The sequence below is a fragment of the Brachypodium distachyon genome, chromosome 1 (genome assembly GCF_000005505.3).
Source record: "Brachypodium distachyon strain Bd21 chromosome 1, Brachypodium_distachyon_v3.0, whole genome shotgun sequence".
NCBI lineage: Eukaryota > Viridiplantae > Streptophyta > Magnoliopsida > Poales > Poaceae > Brachypodium > Brachypodium distachyon.
In genome coordinates this window covers 59594156-59611947 of record NC_016131.3, presented here as the reverse complement: position 1 = coordinate 59611947, position 17792 = coordinate 59594156, and the positions used below count along the sequence as shown (strand labels likewise).

General features: G+C 45.4%; 1 protein-coding gene across 1 annotated transcript; it reads left to right on the top strand.

Moving 5' to 3' along the window:
- Positions 1-13614: 13614 nt before the first annotated feature.
- On the top strand, positions 13615-14385 carry LOC100834832 (60S ribosomal protein L27a-3). Its single transcript, XM_003557687.4, has one exon. The coding sequence runs from the start codon at positions 13702-13704 to the stop codon at positions 14146-14148; it is 447 nt and encodes a 148-aa protein (XP_003557735.1). The 5' UTR covers positions 13615-13701; the 3' UTR covers positions 14149-14385.
- The last annotated feature ends 3407 nt before the right edge of the window (positions 14386-17792 follow it).

Genomic DNA, 17792 nt, shown 5'->3' with positions numbered 1-17792 from the left:
GGTCGGGCGGCGTCGGGCTCGGACAGCACGGAGGAAGACGGCGGGTAGGGGGTCGACGGCAGCGGCGGCAGCGCGGAGATCCGGTAGGGCTGCGCCTGCGCTAGGGTTCCGATGCCCCCTATTGGTCGCTCTGTTTGAGGACGCGTGGGCGAGAACGAACCGGTAATTTTCTCAGGTCATTCTTATATACGCTATACACATCAGTAACGGGCGCTTAACAGGGCGACCTTTACTGATGTTCCCTCAATCATCAGTAACGGTTGGGATACAACGCGACCGCCACTGATGTGCTTCTATGAGCAATGCCGAACAACACATCAGTATGGGTCGCCTTGTTGCCCGACCGTTACTGATGTCTGCCTATACTCATCAGTAATGGGCGTGTAACAAGGGGAGCGTTACTGATGTGTTCCAATACTTGTTGAGCTTTGTACCAGTTTAAATTACAGGAACATTTAAAAAATTTAAAACCCATCCTTTTGAGTGTTTTAGGACATGGACTTGTCACATTCAAATAGATGAAACAAAAAAGTTAAAGTTTGATGAATAAATTCATGCATTTGTCTAGTATTTGTGCTAAATTATATTAAAAAAATTCATCACATGCATACACACAAGTACATCGATCACACATAATTTCACTTAGTACAAAGTTTGCATTCAAATTCAGTACAAGTACATTACAATGTGACTACTAGTGCTTCTAATTCCTTCGGTAAGTCATAACTTGACTCCTCACAGTAGTACTTCTGAGGTAGGGTTTTTGTGGTATTTTCTCACTCTCGCTCCCATCACTTCTTCTTTTCTCTCTCCTTTTCCTCGTTAATATTGCGCGTTCCGCTTCTTCGTCATCTGCGACGGTCGTCGGATCATGGAAACCTTCGTAGTCAACTTGTGAATTAACTCCGTCCACTGCAACAATGCTTCTTTTCCCTCTTCTTACTACGACGCGGCCTTTATTTGCCGGGTCGTTTATGTAGAATACCTGCTTGCATTGTTTAGCAAAGATCCATGGTTCCTCTCTTGCTGGAATTTTTCTCACGTCAACTTGTTCACAAGGGATCTTAGGAGGTAGCACCATCGTCGTGAACCTGTGACTTTCTTCTTTGTCACCTTTGGTCCATCTTACACGGAACATTGGGATCTTTGTGATCGTGTACTCCAATTCCCAGATCTCGTCGATAACGCTGAAGAACGCTTTGGTTTTGCTGTTGTCGTCGGCCGCGGTCTCAGAAGTCATGACTACACCACTATTTTGATACTTACTTTTACTGTCCTGAGACGTAGTGTAGAAGTTATAGCCGTTGATCGCATATGATTGCCAAGTAGAGACGTGGTAAGCAAGTTTCCGTGATAAACATGCAACCGTCTCTTCTGATTCATTGGTCGTCTTTCTGCCATGCCAATAATTTTTCAGCCACGCTGCGAATGTTCTATTGTGCTCCCAGTGAATCCAGACTTCTCCTCTTTTAGGGTTTTCATTTCGCACTTGTTCCATGTGCATTTCCTGATAAGGCCGGCAGCAATCGACAGTTTGCAACACAACCAAATGTGCTCTCTCAAAGTCAGCTTCCCTTCCTCTTCCATAGACATTAAGGAATGTATGTCCAAAGCCACCTTCGCCTTCGAGCTTGTCCTTGTGCCGTGATTTGGGAACACCTATTGATTTCTGATTGCCAACCAATCCGTGCAGAACTCGATGCACTCTTCTGTCCTAACGCCTTCCACGATGCTACCTTCCGGACGCGATCTGTTACGAACGTAGCGCTTCAGAACCCCGTTGTATCGTTCAGGGCCATACACGTTATGCAGGAACGAGGGCCCTAGGGACAAGATCTCATCGCATATGTGGATCATTAGATGGACCATGATATGTGAAGCCCTTGTATGACCAGCATGATGCTGCCTTCAGCCTCAAAAGTTCGAGCGTCACTTCGAGCACGTTGTTTTCTTCGCCAGCTCCTTCATACAAGGGTGTGTTTGCGTCCTCCAACAATTTTTTGAACTGAGCAGACTCTGCCTCATCTTCGGGGTCCTCCAGCTGGTCCCGTAGGTACGGGTCATCCAGCATTTTGGCAATCGTGCCACGTCGAGCTCCGTCACCTTCCACATTAGCCTCCTCATCGACCCTTTTTTTTTCCTCGGAATCATTCGCCAGATCATACCGCAGGACATCATCATCTTCGCTACCGCTACCAACATCAACTGCATCCTCCCTGTGACAAGTCCAGCAAGAATAACCTTCCACAAAACCCGATGCCAGCACGTGCATCTGAACATCTTCAGGCTTCCTCATGCATGGGTTTCCACATTTGCGACATGGACAACGCATCATCACAAGTCCTTTTCGTTCCATATCACCTTTCGCGACTCCAAAAAAGACCGTCCATTCGGTTATCCATCGAGCATTGATTCTTTCCTTGGCGTACATCCAAGAACGGTCCTTCGATCTACAACACAATACACAAGAAAACACAAAGAAAAATAGTTAGCCGGCCTAATCATTAACAAGGGGATTAAGGTGTTAATTAACCGGGGATACTAAAATTTTGAAATTAGAGAGATTCGGAGAGAAATTGGAGGCCGGCGAGAAAGATCGGGAGGGAGAGAGAGCTCGCAAGTGAGAGGAAACCTCCGGGCGACGACGAGGAGGCCGCATTGTGGCCGGCGGCCGGAGCTCAAAAAATTTGAAATTGGAGAACGTTGGAGAGGAATTGGAGGCCGGCGAGACAGAATGGGAGGGAGAGAGAGCTCGCAAGGGAGAGGGAAGCTTCGGGCTCGAAGATCGGAGCTCGCCGGCCATGGCCGGCCAGCAGCCGGCCATGGTGATGGGGGCCGCAGGCGCTCGTGGGGGGAGAGAGGAGGAAGGGAGAGGGAGGAGGGTTACCTGCGGGGCTCGCCGGCGGCCGAATCGGGCATGGCTTCGCCATCGCCAGGGAAGAAGGGCCGCCGCTGGTCCGTTACGACGCGCAGCGCGACTAGCTGCGGCTCTGTTCTGCGTATTTAAACCGCGACTCTCATCAGTGGCGGTCGGGACACGGGCGACCGTTACTGATAATAGGGGATACATCAGTAACGGTTGCTTTAACACGGCCCTTTACTGATGTACCACACTCGCGCCGAGAGCGACCGTTACTGATATGTACCACACATCAGTGGCGGTCGCGTTAGGGCGACCGTTACTGATGCGTGGTTCATCAGTAACGGTCGTCTCCTAACGGACCGCCACTGATGTCTCTCGTGAGGTATGATGGTACATCAGTGGCGGGCGCCTCGTTGAGAAACCGGACAGTCTGTGCGCTCGCTTCATCAAAGCAAAGTATTTCCCTAATGGTAACGTCCTTGACACTGCTTTCATCCAATCAGGGTCCCCGGTGTGGCAAGGATTAAAACATGGCCTTGATCTCCTGAAGAAAGGCTACATTTGGCGTATCAGAGATGGCAAGAATGTGGACATCTGGAGGCATAACTGGTTGCCCCGAGGAAATCTGCGCATTTCAGGCAAAGCCTCGTCGACAAGAATCCAACGGGTCTCCGACCTCCTCCTGCCGAACCAGAGGGCCTGGAATGAACAGATCATTAATCACATCTTCTACCCCCATGATGCTGAAACGGTTCTCCAGATTAAACTGCCTGCCGCTGAGGCTGCTGATATTGTGGCTTGGCAGCCAGAAAAGAATGGCATGTTCACTGTCTAGTCAGCGTACAGGTTGGCGTTGGATTGTGCGTCTGTTAGCGAGGATGGTGGAACAAGCAGTAACCCCCAGGGTGACCGAAGGATCTAGGATGTGATTTGGAAGTCTAATGTACCGCCAAAAGTCCGGGTGTTTGGATGGAAGTTGGCCACTAACTCTTTGGCGGTACAGTCCCTCCACTCACGGCGCATTGGAAAAGGTTTGCCGACGTGCTCGGTGTGTGGCCTCGAAGAAGAGACGAACTATCATGCAGTGATGTCCTGCCCCAAAGGAAGAGCACTGAGACAGCGTATGCGTCAGGACTGGAACCTCCCAGACGATCATAGCCTCCGTTGCCTTGGGGAGGACTGGGTTCTTGTGATTCTTGACTCGGTAGACAAGCTAACCCGGCAGCGCCTTCTGTTGCTATGGTGGAGGGCATGGCACCTGAGAAACAGTGTTATCTTTGGTGATGGGAAGGACACCATTGCAGAGTCTGCGCTGTTCATCAGGAACTATTCTCTGCCGCGGGAGAATTTGCGGGAACTGACGATGATATCCTTGGTTGCTTGGGGGCGACGGATGGTGTTGAAGTTGTGATCCAAATTCTCAAGTAGGTGTTTCCCAGGACCGGAACTTCCGGTGTACTTCCGATGGGGCGGATTTTCCGCCCAACCTCCGCCTGACCTTCGTGATGCTACTGACTTCGCGTGAAGACTGCGGCTATTATATATACCCCTTGTGGCCGCCGTTTTGGGGACGAGTTGCTTTTGTAGAATCTCCCCGGCGTTGTGTAAACACTCCCCATATAGTGAAGTTTCGCTGGCTGCCGCCCGTGGTTTTTCCCTCTTGTTGTTTGAGAGGGTTTTCCACGTTAAATCTGTGTGTCCTTGTGCTGTGATTTCTTCTTCGTTCTTCGTTCTTGCTTGTCGCGTTCATAACAAGTGGTATCAGAGCCCCAGGTTCCGCCTAGGGTCTGCGACATGTCTACCTTGAAGTTTGATCTGCCGCAGCTGGACTACACCACACGATTCTCGTTGTGGCAAGTGAAGATGCGGACGATTCTCGCCCAAACTTCGGCAAGAAGGATGAAAAGGAGTGGACTGCCGAAGAGAAACGCAAAGATCGTAAGGCTTTGTCATTGATTCAACTTCATCTATCCAATAATATTTTGCAGGAAGTGTTGGAGGAGAAATCCGTAGCAGCCCTGTGGCTGAAACTGGAATCGATTTGCATGCCTAAAGATCTAACCAATAAGATGCATGTAAAGATGAAGTTGTTCACCCATAAGCTGCAAGAAGGTGGTTCGGTAATATCTCATATAACTGTTTTTCGAGAGATAGTTTCTGACTTGCAAGCTTTGGAGGTTAAGTATGATGATGAGGATTTAACCATCTTATTCTTATGCTCGTTGCCTAGTTCCTATACAAATTTCCGCGATCCAATTCTTTATAGCCATGACTCTCTAACCCTTAATGAGGTTTTGGAATTACTTAGACAGAAAGAAAAGATGATTTTATGGTGCAGACCGATGGGTCGTCGTCAAAGGCAGAAGCTCTGCAGGTTCGTGGCAGGACCGAGTAGAGGAATAACAACTAGGGCAACCGAGATAAGAGCCGGGACGGAAAGGCTCGTTCAAAGTCCCGAGGAAAAGATAAGTTTTGCAGATATTGTAAGAAAAATAATCATGTCATTGAAGATTGTTATAAACTGCAGAACAAGGAAAAGGAACGGTACCTACAAACCGAAAGATAAGTCCGATGGTACTGGTAAGCCGCTGTTGTTTCCACCGACAGCTCTGAGGGTGAATGCCTCGCTGTTCTTGCTGCTTGTATTTCCTGTGATGATGAATGGATTCTTCATACAGCATGTTCTTTTCATATTTGTTGTAACAAGGATTGGTTCAGTTCTTATGGGTCTGTGCAGGCTGGAGATTTTGTGCGTGTGGGCAATGACAATCCTTGTCGTATTGTTGGCGTTGGGTCCGTTCAGATCAAGACCCATGATGGCATGACACGCACGTTGAAAGAGGTGAAGCACATACCAAGCATGGCAAGAAATTTGATCTCACTTAACAGTGACGGGTAGAAGTACGTCGGTGGGCGTAGACTTTTGAAGGTATCTAGAGGTTCTCTTATTCACATGATAGGTGATATGAATTCTGCAAAATTATATGTTCTTAGAGGTAGCACTTTGCCTGGTTTTGCTGCTGCCGTTACACCTAATGATTCTGATGATTGTGCAAAAACGAATCCGTGGCATATGCGTCTTGGGCATATGAGTGAACATGGGATGGCAGAGTTGGTCAAGAGAGAGCTCATCAACGGCTGCAACTTGAGTAAGCTTGAGTTTTGTGAGCACTGCGTTTATGGTAAACACAAGAGGGTTAAATTTGTTTCTTCCATTCATACCACCAAAGGCATATTAGATTATGTGCATGCTGATGTTTGGGGACCCTCCCGTAAGACTTCTATTGATGGTGCTAATTACATGCTTACCATTATTGATGATTACTCAAGAAAAGTTTAGCCTTATTTTCTAAAACACAAGTCTGATGTTTTTGGTGCTTTTAAGAAGTGGAAAGCTATGGTAGAAAAGCAAACTGAAAGGAAGGTGAAAATTTTGCGTATTGATAATGGTGGTGAATTTATTTCTGATGAGTTTGAGGAGTTTTGCAGCAATGATGGTGTGATTAGGCACTACACGGTTGCCCGTACTCCACAGCAAAATGGCGTGGCTGAACGCATGAATAGAACCATCATATCCAGGGCCCGTTGCATGTTGTCCAATGCAGGTTTGGGCAGGCGTTTTTGGGCTAAGGCAGCTTCCACCGCATGCTACCTCATAAACAGGTCACCTTCTATTCCACTTGACAAGAAAACCCTCATTGAGGTATGGTCTGGTAAACCTGTTGATTATTCACTGTTGAGAGTTTTCGGTTGCACTGCTTATGCTCACGTTGATAATGGAAAGCTAGAGCCTAGAGCTGTTAAGTGCATTTTTCTTGGCTATGGTTCTGGAGTTAAAGCTTTCAGGTTGTGGAATCCTGAAACTAAAACGATTTTGCTGAGCAGGAATGTTATCTTTAATGAAAAGGTTATGTATCATGATATTTTGTCCACTGATGCCTCTCGCATTGAAGAGGAGAGACTTAAAATGCAGGTGGAGCACGTTGATGAAATTGTTGACAACAATGAGCCTCAGGTTGATAATGGCAATGATGATAATAATGATGATATTGTTCCACCCTCACCACCTGTTTTGCAGCAACCCACACGGTCTATTGCAGCTGACCGCCCAAAGAGGAATAAAGGTCCTCGCCCACGTTTAATTGAAGAGTGCGATTTTGTTTATTATGCTTTGAGTTGTGCAGAACAGGTGAAGCATGATAGTGAACCAGCCACATATAATGAAGCTATTGTTTCCGGCGACCGTGTGAAGTGGTTGTCTGCCATGCAAGAGGAGATGCAATCTCTTGAGAAGAATGGCACATGGGATGTTGTGCCCTTCCCTAAACAAAAGAAGGCCGTTTGTTGCAAGTGGATCTTCAAGAGAAAGGAGGATTTGTCTCCTAATGAGCCTATGAGGTTTAAGGCAAGGTTAGTGGCAAAAGGTTTGAGTCAAATACCAGGTATTGATTACAATGATGTGTTCTCTCCAGTGGTCAAGCATAGTTCCATCCGTACTTTCTTTGGTATTGTTGCTATGCATGATCTTGAGCTTGAGCAATTAGATGTGAAGACTGCATTTTTGCATGGAGAGTTTGAGGAAGAAATATACATGGACCAACCCGAAGGGTTCATAGTTCCTGCTAAAGAGGAGTTTGTGTGTAAGTTGAAAAAGTCCCTTTATGGTTTGAAGCAATCTCCTAGACAGTGGTATAAAAGGTTTGATTCATTTATGATATCACATGGCTTTAGTAGATCTCAGTATGACAGTTGTGTCTACATTAAATTTGTTGATGGATCACCTGTATACTTGTTGTTATATGTTGATGATATTTTAATTGCTGCCAAGAGCATGAAAATAATCGCTACTTTGAAGGCACAACTAAGTAGTGAATTTGAGATGAAGGATCTTGGTGCTGCTAAGAAAATTCTAGGTATGGAAATTAAAAGGGACAGAAAATCTAGGTTGCTATTTCTTAGTCAGCAAAGTTACATTGCGAAAGTACTTCACCTTTTTAATATGCATGATGCAAAGTGTGTTAGTACTTCTATTGCTTCTCATTTCAAGTTGTCAGCGTTGCAATGTCCTACTTCTGATGAAGATATTGAGTATATGTCACGAGTTCCCTATTCTAGTGATGTTGGTTCCTTGATGTACGTCATGGTTTGTTCACGTCCTGATTTATCATATGCTATGAGTTTGGTCAGTCGTTACATGACTAATCCCGATAAAGAACATTGGAAAGTTGTTCAGTGGATTTTCAGGTACCTTCGTGGCACATCCAATGCTTGCTTGAAGTTTGGCAAGACTGATGAGTGACTCGCTAGCTATGTGGATTCAGATTTTGCTGCCGACTTGGATAAGAGGAGATCCCTCACAGGTTACGTGTTCACGGTAGGTGGATGTGTTGTGAGTTGGAAGGCAACACTGCAACCAGTTGTTGCTCAATCTACAACCGAAGCAGAATATATGGCTATTGTTGAAACTTGCAAAGAATCTGTTTGGTTGAAAGGTTTATATGCTGAGCTTTGTCAAGATGTTTCTTGCATTAACCTGTTTTGTGACAGTCAAAGTGTTATTTACCTTACTAAGGATCAGATGCTCCATGAGAGAACCAAGCAGATTGATGTCAAGTACCATTTTGTTCGCAACATTGTTGCACCAGGTAAATTGAAGGTATGCAAGATCAGCACTCATGATAATCCTGCTGATATGATGACAAAGCCTGTTCCTATTGCTAAGTTTGAGTTATGCTCAAGCTTAGTTGGTATAACTGTTTAGCCCCTAGTGGCTGTTGGCGCCGAAAGTGTTTTCTTTATTGTTTCAGGAGTTGTTGTTGTTTATGCTACAAGGAGGAATTTGTTTTAAGAAGGAATTTGTCTCAATGTGGAGTTTGTTGAAGTTGTGATCCAAATTCTCAAGTAGGTGTTTCGCAGGACCGGAACTTCCGGTGTACTTCCGGTGGGGCGGAACTTCCGCCCAACCTCCGCCTGACCTCCGTGATGCTACTGACTTCGCGTGAAGACTGCGGCTGTTATATATACCCCTTGTGGCCGCCGTTTTGGGGACGAGTTGCTTTTGTAGAATCTCCCCGGCGTTGTGTAAACACTTCCCATATAGTGAAGTTTCGCTGGCTGGCGCCCGTGGTTTTTTCCTCTCGTTGTTTGAAAAAGTTTTCCACGTTAAATCTATGTGTTCTTGTGCTGTGATTTTTCTTTAGTTCTTCGTTTTTCGTTGTTACTTGTCGCGTTCATAACAGATGCGTCGAAACAGGCGAGGCCCGCGCTGCGTGTTGCCCAGCACAATGATGACGCCCCCCAGTTTCCTGGACAGTTCCGGCAAAGCTTGGTGGGGGGCAGTGGTACGGTTGTGGGGGGCAGTGCTACGGTCGAGTGATGGATCCATTGTTGCCTCCGCCTGGGGAGAAATTGGCAGGTGTGCCTTGGCTAGAGAAGCTGAATCTATCGCTGCTTGCAAGGGAATCACGGCGCCCTGTCAGAACACTGAGATCAATCTTCAATTGGAATCCGACTGCCAGTCTCTCATTGCAGGGCTCCGATCCTCCGCTGTGGATAGATCGGAGCGCTGCTTTGTCAGCCGTGAAATCCTGGCCCTTCTGAGCAATTTCAACAGTTTCTCTTGTATTTGGACTGACCGGGATTGTAATTTGGTTGCCCATAGCATTGCCCAGTATGCTTGGATGAGTAGAACGTCAGGTTGTTTGGTTGGCTCTCTGCTGACGCTGATGGTCGGTAATGCACGGAATTTCTGTAATCCATTGAACATGAATTAATGGATTATTTTTCCCTTCAATTTTTTTTTCTTGCGGATAGCCAAAGAAGAGAGAGGGAAAACTAAAATGCTTGCGGGGTAGCCGTAGGATATCTGTTGGGGATTAGCGGAGTATCACCAGAAACTAAAACTAATTAGCAGCAGAATCAAAGTATAAATTTCAGCACCACTCTGACACTAATCCACGTATCGTAGCTCGCCATGATATGAAAACATATGCAGTAGCATATACGGAGTAATTGCTCAGGCTAACTTAGCTTTTGTGTGAGACCTCCCGCCATACATCAGGCATGTCTTAGGTCCTGAGTAAGCCACTCAATAGCAGTAGCAAGCATCAACACATCGATCAGAGTTTTACGCGAAAAACCTTCGAAATCAAGAGGAAAACCATGGGCCAAGCCACCTCTTTTTCCACTATTATCAGGTGTGGTATACACAAGCTCTTATCTAGACAACACTAGAGGCTCTCATACAACAAGATTCAGCGCTCAAGATCTAGAGATGGAACAATCACAACAATAATGGTGAAATCACAACTTGAAGGAGACAAGGAGGTGGTTCTGAAGGGCGTACTTCCTTGGGGAGGGACTTCTCTGTAACCTTGATCAATACAATACACCAAAAGCAGAATGTAGGGGTGTTACCTCATCGAGAGCCCCGAATCTGGGTAAACCTTGCGTCTCCGCTAGTCCTTGTTAGTCGACGAGGTTGCTGGTGCACCCCGTGCTCTCTTTAGTCGAAAACCCTCGAGTTTGGGTATTGCCGAAGTGAAACTTCGTCACCGAGTAAAAGTGAAGAAGTGAATATGTGAAAACCCTTTTCCCATGTGTTGATTACCATCCACACATCTTGGATCTTCAGAGATCCAAATCAAACTAGAATCGCCTGAGATCTACTCCGTATGAGCAAACAAGTTCCCGTGTGCTTTCCCCTAAAAGGCAGGATGGATCTTCGGTGCCAGACTCCAGATACGGCGATGTCGGCCACTTGGAGATCCGAGCAGATGAAGACTGGAAATTATATCAGCCGCAGCACTGAATCGTAGTTGCCGGCGGAAAAGAATCAACCATACGTGTGAATTTACATGACCCGTGGCTCTAGGCGCGGCAAGACAAAGAAAGGACGCATGTTAACCTGTTTATGGTGTCACCTATTCCCTCCGATCCAAAATAAGTGTCGCGGATTTAGTATAAATTTGTACTAAGCTTAGTTCAAAACCATGATACTTATTTTGGATCGGAGAGAGTACTTAATAACCGTGAGAAATCAAAGCTGAACCCAACCATGTATATATATCTAGCTACGTGTGTATGTATATCTACGTAGAAACCCATAGGAAAATACAAAAAGTACAAGCTGTGGTGGAATAAACTGTCGAACGACTCGCTGTGCTCCAATACTTGTTCAGTTCAAAATGGATCTGAATCTGTAGAAGTCGGAGTAGCGGCCCCGTAGTGCGATGCGGTGGCGGCTCTCAGGGGTGAGGCTTGTCATGGTAGAGGTGGAGGCGTTGTCCTATGTGGGTGGCAAGTTTCCTCAGGCCAGCTGGCTTCGGTTAGGCTTTATGTCAGGGTGGCGGCCCCGAATGTCGGTGCGGTGGCCGTGGTCTGCGTGCGATTTGCTGGACATGGCCAGAGGAAAAGTTAGAGAATTAGGTTATGGAGTTCAATCCCTTATTTTTCACTAAATAACCCTTGATGCGGGTCGTCAATGTCGCAGTAGGGCAGATCCTTTGGCAGGTCAGCTTGTTCATCTACGTCGGAGCATCACATGTCTGCTCCTCTCGTAGCAATCACAATGTATCTCTTCGGTGTTGATGGGAGACTATCTGGTCTCATTGGAATGGTGTTTGGGCTTAGCCCTGGTTGTGCGAACGTTTGTGTGGGCGTTGCCCCGGTTGTTTCGGTTTATGTTCAGTTTTTCGCAAATTAATTAATGAAATTGGCAAAGATTTTGGGTCGGCTCGGAAAAAAAGGATGAGCTGACATGCAGAATAGTAGTAATGTTGAGAGACCAAGGAACATATCCTACTTTCTAAGAGTGTATTACTTGTATAAATTGCCGTATATAGTTTGAAATCATCAAAAAATTCTTTTGATGGACCATCTACACCTATCCATTGTTCGGCCAACTTGTCATATGATCAATTATTATGTAGGAATAGTTCATTGGATAGTATGGGTACGATTGGTTGGTGCCTAAACTTGCCTTATAAAAAATTTGGGCTGTCAACAATATTTTGATTTCCACTTGATTTCTTGCCAAAAAAAATTGTGGTCTATAGAATCTTTTCTACATCTCATAATCTCTTTACAACATTTGCTAAAATTCTGGTGAGGGCGCCTCCAATCCTTATTTCCAAAGTAGGTCATAAAGTGGAGCCCACTTGCATATGCCATAAGCTAAAGTTTTGCTACAATGCTTAAGACCCATTGTATTCTGAAGCTGGGACCCACTAGAGCTGGCGACAAAGGGCAACTTAGAGCAAGCCCAATGTGGGCACAGTTTAGAAAAAAGTTAGGACCGGGTCAAAAAAAACCAAAACCGGTGCAACGTTGCTCTTTTCTTAGCCTCAGCACGTGGGACCCACTAGTCACCGCTCAAAAAAAAATCTCCAAATCGCTTTTTCTTCTTCCCCAATTCTCTCAATCCATGGACTCTTTCCTTTTTCCTCAACCTCTCGATACCATCTCAGCCTCCATGGGCAAGACCGCAAGCCAAGATCCCCAAATCCTCTGCTCCAGTTTCCATTTCACGCGGCGACGACTCAAATCGGAGGCGGCGACGAGGCTGGCGGGCTCTAATCTGGAGTTCCGAATGGCTCCAATCGTGACGGGATGCGACGAGGCTGCGGAGACTCCAATTACGGCTGCGCGCGGTGGCGACGAGGCCCGCCTCGGCCTCCTCCTCCCGGCTAAGTCGATCTGTTGCCGCGCGCTTCGCCGGGCGCATCGGTGCATCTCTTCGTCGTCTTCCTAGCGCGAGCAACAGCCGGGCAGGGAGAGAGCCCATGTGGACCGACGATTTGGTCAACTATTTCTTAGACTCGGGGCAAGTACTTGGGTCGACCCTAAGAAATTTTTCTTAGCCTCGCTGTGCTTCAAGGGCAAGACTCGACCCCATAAACTCTTAGGACCTTCTTAGCTATGGGTTTTGACCAATATTGCACTTGCTCTTGGTTGGTGCGTTCTGTTTTTTTTTGCATGAAAGAGAAAAATGGTTTTTTATTCTTTATGGCCGGGTCTCCACACTATGGGTCGGCATTAAGCTAAGACCGACTTGCGTTTTGCGGACCTTAGGATTTTCTATACGAGCGTTACGACCTAGTTTTCACAACATTTGAGGAGCCAATCTCCAACCAATATTTCAACTAGCCAATTTCAGCGGATGCACGAGATATAGTTTGGTCCATGAATTATTTCATACCCTATGTAAACTCAAGTACAGTAACAGTTTTAAAACAGACATATTGTTAGAGATTACCCCCAAATCTTGTGGCACAACGTAGGCTTTTCAGCCAAATCAGTGCAAATTCAATTGAAAAATCATACTTCCTTTGTCCAACAAAGGATGTCTCAACTTTAACTAAATTTGAATGCATCTATACACTACAAGGGAGTAGTATTTAACATCACAAGATTAGAAAATTGCAAAAAATGAGAACTAATTAAAAAGATTTGATTTTTCTGGCTTTCTATCCTTCTAATCGAACTTGAAATTGCATTCAAAAGAAGTTTGTATAAATTTTAAATGCAGTCCACGTTAAAGGCTATTGGCCCATGAGGCAGGCCTGATTGTCGATCCTGAAAAATTAACTTAAACAGAAACAAAAGCTAGTCCATTGGCAAAAAGCCCAAGAAATACTGAGGCGGCCACGGCCCATCGAAAACCCTAAAGATTTCCCGGATCAAACAGACCTCATCAGATCCAGATCCAACGGCCAGAGCCCCTTCACCGGACGCTATAAAGTCCACGCGATCCCGCAGCTCTCCTCTTTCCCTTCTCTCATCCACCGCCGCCGAAACCACAAGAAAGCCAGAGAAGAACCTCAGCTCCGCCCGCCGCAATGACGACGCGCTTCAAGAAGAACCGCAAGAAGCGCGGCCACGTCTCCGCCGGGCACGGCCGTATCGGCAAGCACCGCAAGCATCCCGGAGGTCGCGGTAACGCAGGTGGCATGCACCACCACCGGATCCTCTTCGACAAGTACCATCCGGGCTACTTCGGCAAGGTCGGCATGCGCTACTTCCACAAGCTCCGCAACAGGTTCCACTGCCCCACCGTCAACGTCGAGCGCCTCTGGTCGATGGTGCCGGCTGACAAGGCCGCCGAGGCCGCCGGTGCCCCCAACAAGGCGCCCGTCGTGGACGTGTCGCAGTTTGGCTACTTCAAGATCCTCGGCAAGGGGATGCTGCCGCCCAACACGCCCATCGTCGTCAAGGCCAAGCTCATCTCCAAGGTCGCTGAGAAGAAAATTAAAGCGGCCGGCGGCGCTGTCTTGCTCACCGCCTAGGTATGTATGGTTGGCAGACTCGCGGAGAGGGATGAGAAAGGAATGCTCTTGGCCTGCTCGAATCTAAGGGGCTAGTTTCTTAATACTTCTGTTCAAAGACTTCGATTTAGTTCTACCTTTTGTCATCGATGTTACTGTATGGTATGGCTACTTGGATCTGTGGTGGGTTATCAGATGTTTTCAATTCAATGATCATGCTGGTTTATATAAGATATTTCAGATAATGTGCCTTGTTTATGTTATCTACATTAGTAATAGTATACTATCGTTGCATCTGAAACTGCAATATGGCCCATTGTGTGCATTGAGAACCAATTTTGTTTTAAGTTCTGATTGGTAGATCCGGTTTACTGCTTTTGGGTTGGATGTGCATTTAAGATTGGTTTGCCCCCTCAGGGCTGGCTGAATGTGTATCTATGTTTGGTTGTTCTGCCGCATTGGCTGGAGAAATCGTTTCAACTTTGTAGGTTGCAAGTTGTATGTGTACTTTGAGTTGTATTTGTCTATTGTTGCTTGGAGTATGCACGACAATTTGCAATGTGATTACCTGGCCATAGTTTTGTTTATTTGTTTGGATGTTTTGTAGATTACCTTTGTAGTTTTGGCTGATTGGAATGTGATTTGTTATGATTGTTCTCAGAGTATATTGAAACGTTGTGCTGATTTGATTTGTAGAGTTATGAACCTCAGAACCTGTTGTATCTTAGCAAGGAAGGTGGTTCTTACTATCTGATTCATAGATACCTGTGGGCTCGTTCGTTTACGTTGGGATAGAGGTGGATAGGGAGGGATTAATGGGAAATTGAGTTCCAATTTTGATAATCCCGATTGATCCTGGCAGGGCTGGGATGAAGCGAATGGGACGAAACGATGGGATATGCATGGGAAGTTTCTGTTCACATTAGTATGTGATAAAGGTTGAATATGGCATGTTTGGTTCAAAGTTCAAATTTGAACTAAAACCATGACAAGAATTATGGAACAGAGGGGGTACACAATAAAATAGTACAAGGCGTCCAAATCCAGTGAAAACCACATCTATGGTGCAAACTGTGAAAACTCCATCAAAAAAAGTTCAAACAATTCTTAAAAAAATCACATATGTTAGAAAAGTGATGTTTTATATATGTGTAAAATTTCAAGTCCAAACTCAATTTTGTTATTCTGCATGAATAGTGGTCTTTCGGTGTTTGACACTATTTATTGTAAATTTCTCTTTTTAATTCCTTCAAAATGCTTTTGATGTTGAACTTGAAATTTGGTAGTTTTGTAGAACATCACACTCCCAACATATGTTATTTTTGTCGAATTTTTTAAAAACTATTAAACATGGTTTTTATGAAGTTTGCACCGAACAAGGTTTTCACTTCATACTTCGCCATTTTTAGCTTCTGAGATAAGCTGCGGCCTGCAGATATTTTTTTGTTCCGTGGAACGCACTTTACCAATAAGATTGCAGGGCCGCACGTGTTCTCCAACTGCCTTCAGCTTTCCTGGGTAGTTTGTGCGAGTTTTAGTGGTAATCTTTATTCATTTGTATTATGCGTACTTATGATTATACTTACACGCACTATCTTCTATGGGTAGCATTTTGCAACGTAAATGCTGTGTTGGGTGGTCTTTTGTGGTTTGGTGTCTGTTTATGTATGAAGTCAGGATGCAAGTCACGTTGGAACTGGCATGAGTGAAGTCAGGATGCAAGTCCAAGGGGTGCCCAGCAAGCCGATATTTGCATGCTAATCACACTCTAGCTATAGAATACGTTCGAGAAAAGAACAGACGGAAGCTAACCAGGTCGCTAAGACGCTAACCAGTGATACCCCTGCTCTTGGCATAAACTGAGCCTCTGCTTCGATAGCCGTTTCATGGCCACGGGATAACCTACTTCTCCAATTAATTATCCACTCCGAGCTGAAAATAGCGATTGGATGGTCGTTTGTTTTGCCCTTTTTCACCCAGAAAAAAAAAACTTATCCCCAGGCCCGTATTTTCATCGGAAAGCATCAGGTTCTTACTCTTAGGGCTCATTCGGTTCAAAGAAAAGCAAAACATAGGAAAATATCAAAACTTAGGACTGTATTTGGGTGGCAAACTTCATTCGTATAGGAAAGAAGAGGTTGGATCTAATGTTCATTTTCCTCAAAAAACAGGAGGATTCAATGAGATTCCTAAGTAATCAATTTGCTTGTTTCCTACGAAATGAATGCATCTATAGTGAATTTTTTTCGGAATCTTGAATCCACCAGATTTCCTATGAAAATCCCGTGAAACGAATGAGGCCTAAAAAGCTTAAAGGGAGGCCGGTACTGCCGCAAGCCTACATCGAGTGATCTCCACGACACCTTGATCCCGTGTACTTCCCAATGTCTGTACCATCCGAGCCCGCACGTTCAGCCCGGATCATTGAGGACTCGTTCGGTTGTGAGATTCCCTGCAGGGATTGAGTGGTATCGAAGTAAATTTCATCTGAAATCTCATCAATCTCTCCCGATCCCCACCGGGATGAGAGAAACCGAATTGGCATGAAGGATCTACACACCGCCTTGATGGCGTGCGCTCCTCCAATGTTGTTGTTGTCGCCGCCTGTGTTCGGCCTGGATCTCCGAGGAACCTCTCTGTATGCCACACATACCCGTTGCCGACGTGCCCCAACCCCGTCTCTCCTTCTGTTCTTCCCAGCTACAGGTGAACTTGATCTAGGTTTCAGTGGTGGACAGGGAAGAGGCAACAATGGTGGACCTCTTCTCGAGAGGCAACATACAACTTTGCTGTTGTGGGTCATCTTGAACTAGTTTGGAATTGCAGGCATGCCACATGTCTTACCCAAACAGTATTACTTCCTCCGTCCAACAAAAGATGTCTCAAATTTGTTAAAATTTGGATGTATCTAGACATTACTTAGTGTATAGATACATTTAAATTTAGTCAAAATTGAGATATCTTTTGTTGGACGGAGGAAATAGTATTTCACAAGAAAAAAACTATCCAAAGGTTATGTTTACTGAGGATGCCCAGCGGGGCCTGAATCACGTCGATTTCATCGGTTCCTCCCGGCATTGGTGCAATTCTAGCTGTCGTTGAGAAAACAAGTATGCCATGTTCTTTCTCTAGCTCTTGAAATAGAATATTTTACATTAGATGTTGTGACACTTACGTGGATGCTTATGTTTTCTCCTTTTCTTTTAACGGCTACCTAAGCGTTCTTGCATTGGAGATAGTATTAGTCGGCTTTGAATGACACCTTTCGCTCCCTAAATTGCTGTCCAGATATACCTTCACATATGATCAATGCTGAGCCCCGGCCATGCCGGTTAAAAGTTGGATCATTTCTACGTAATCTCCACAGAACCACTAGTAACAACATTAAATTGTTTATTTATTTTTCTGTCCTAACCAGCGGGTTGCCGACGATTCATAATCAACAATCTTTCTCGAAATAAAGTGATGTTTTCTGTTATGGACACGTAGAAAAGCAGAAACATTATGAAAACATCTTTACATGCGAAACAAGGTTCTCACCTAATCTGTCAGGACTTAGTATGGACGGCTCATGCCAGTGGCAGATCCAAAAATGAAATTATGTGAGTTCATTGTCTTGAAAACTTGTGCATATTCATATTTTTATTACAAATGCTAATACATAT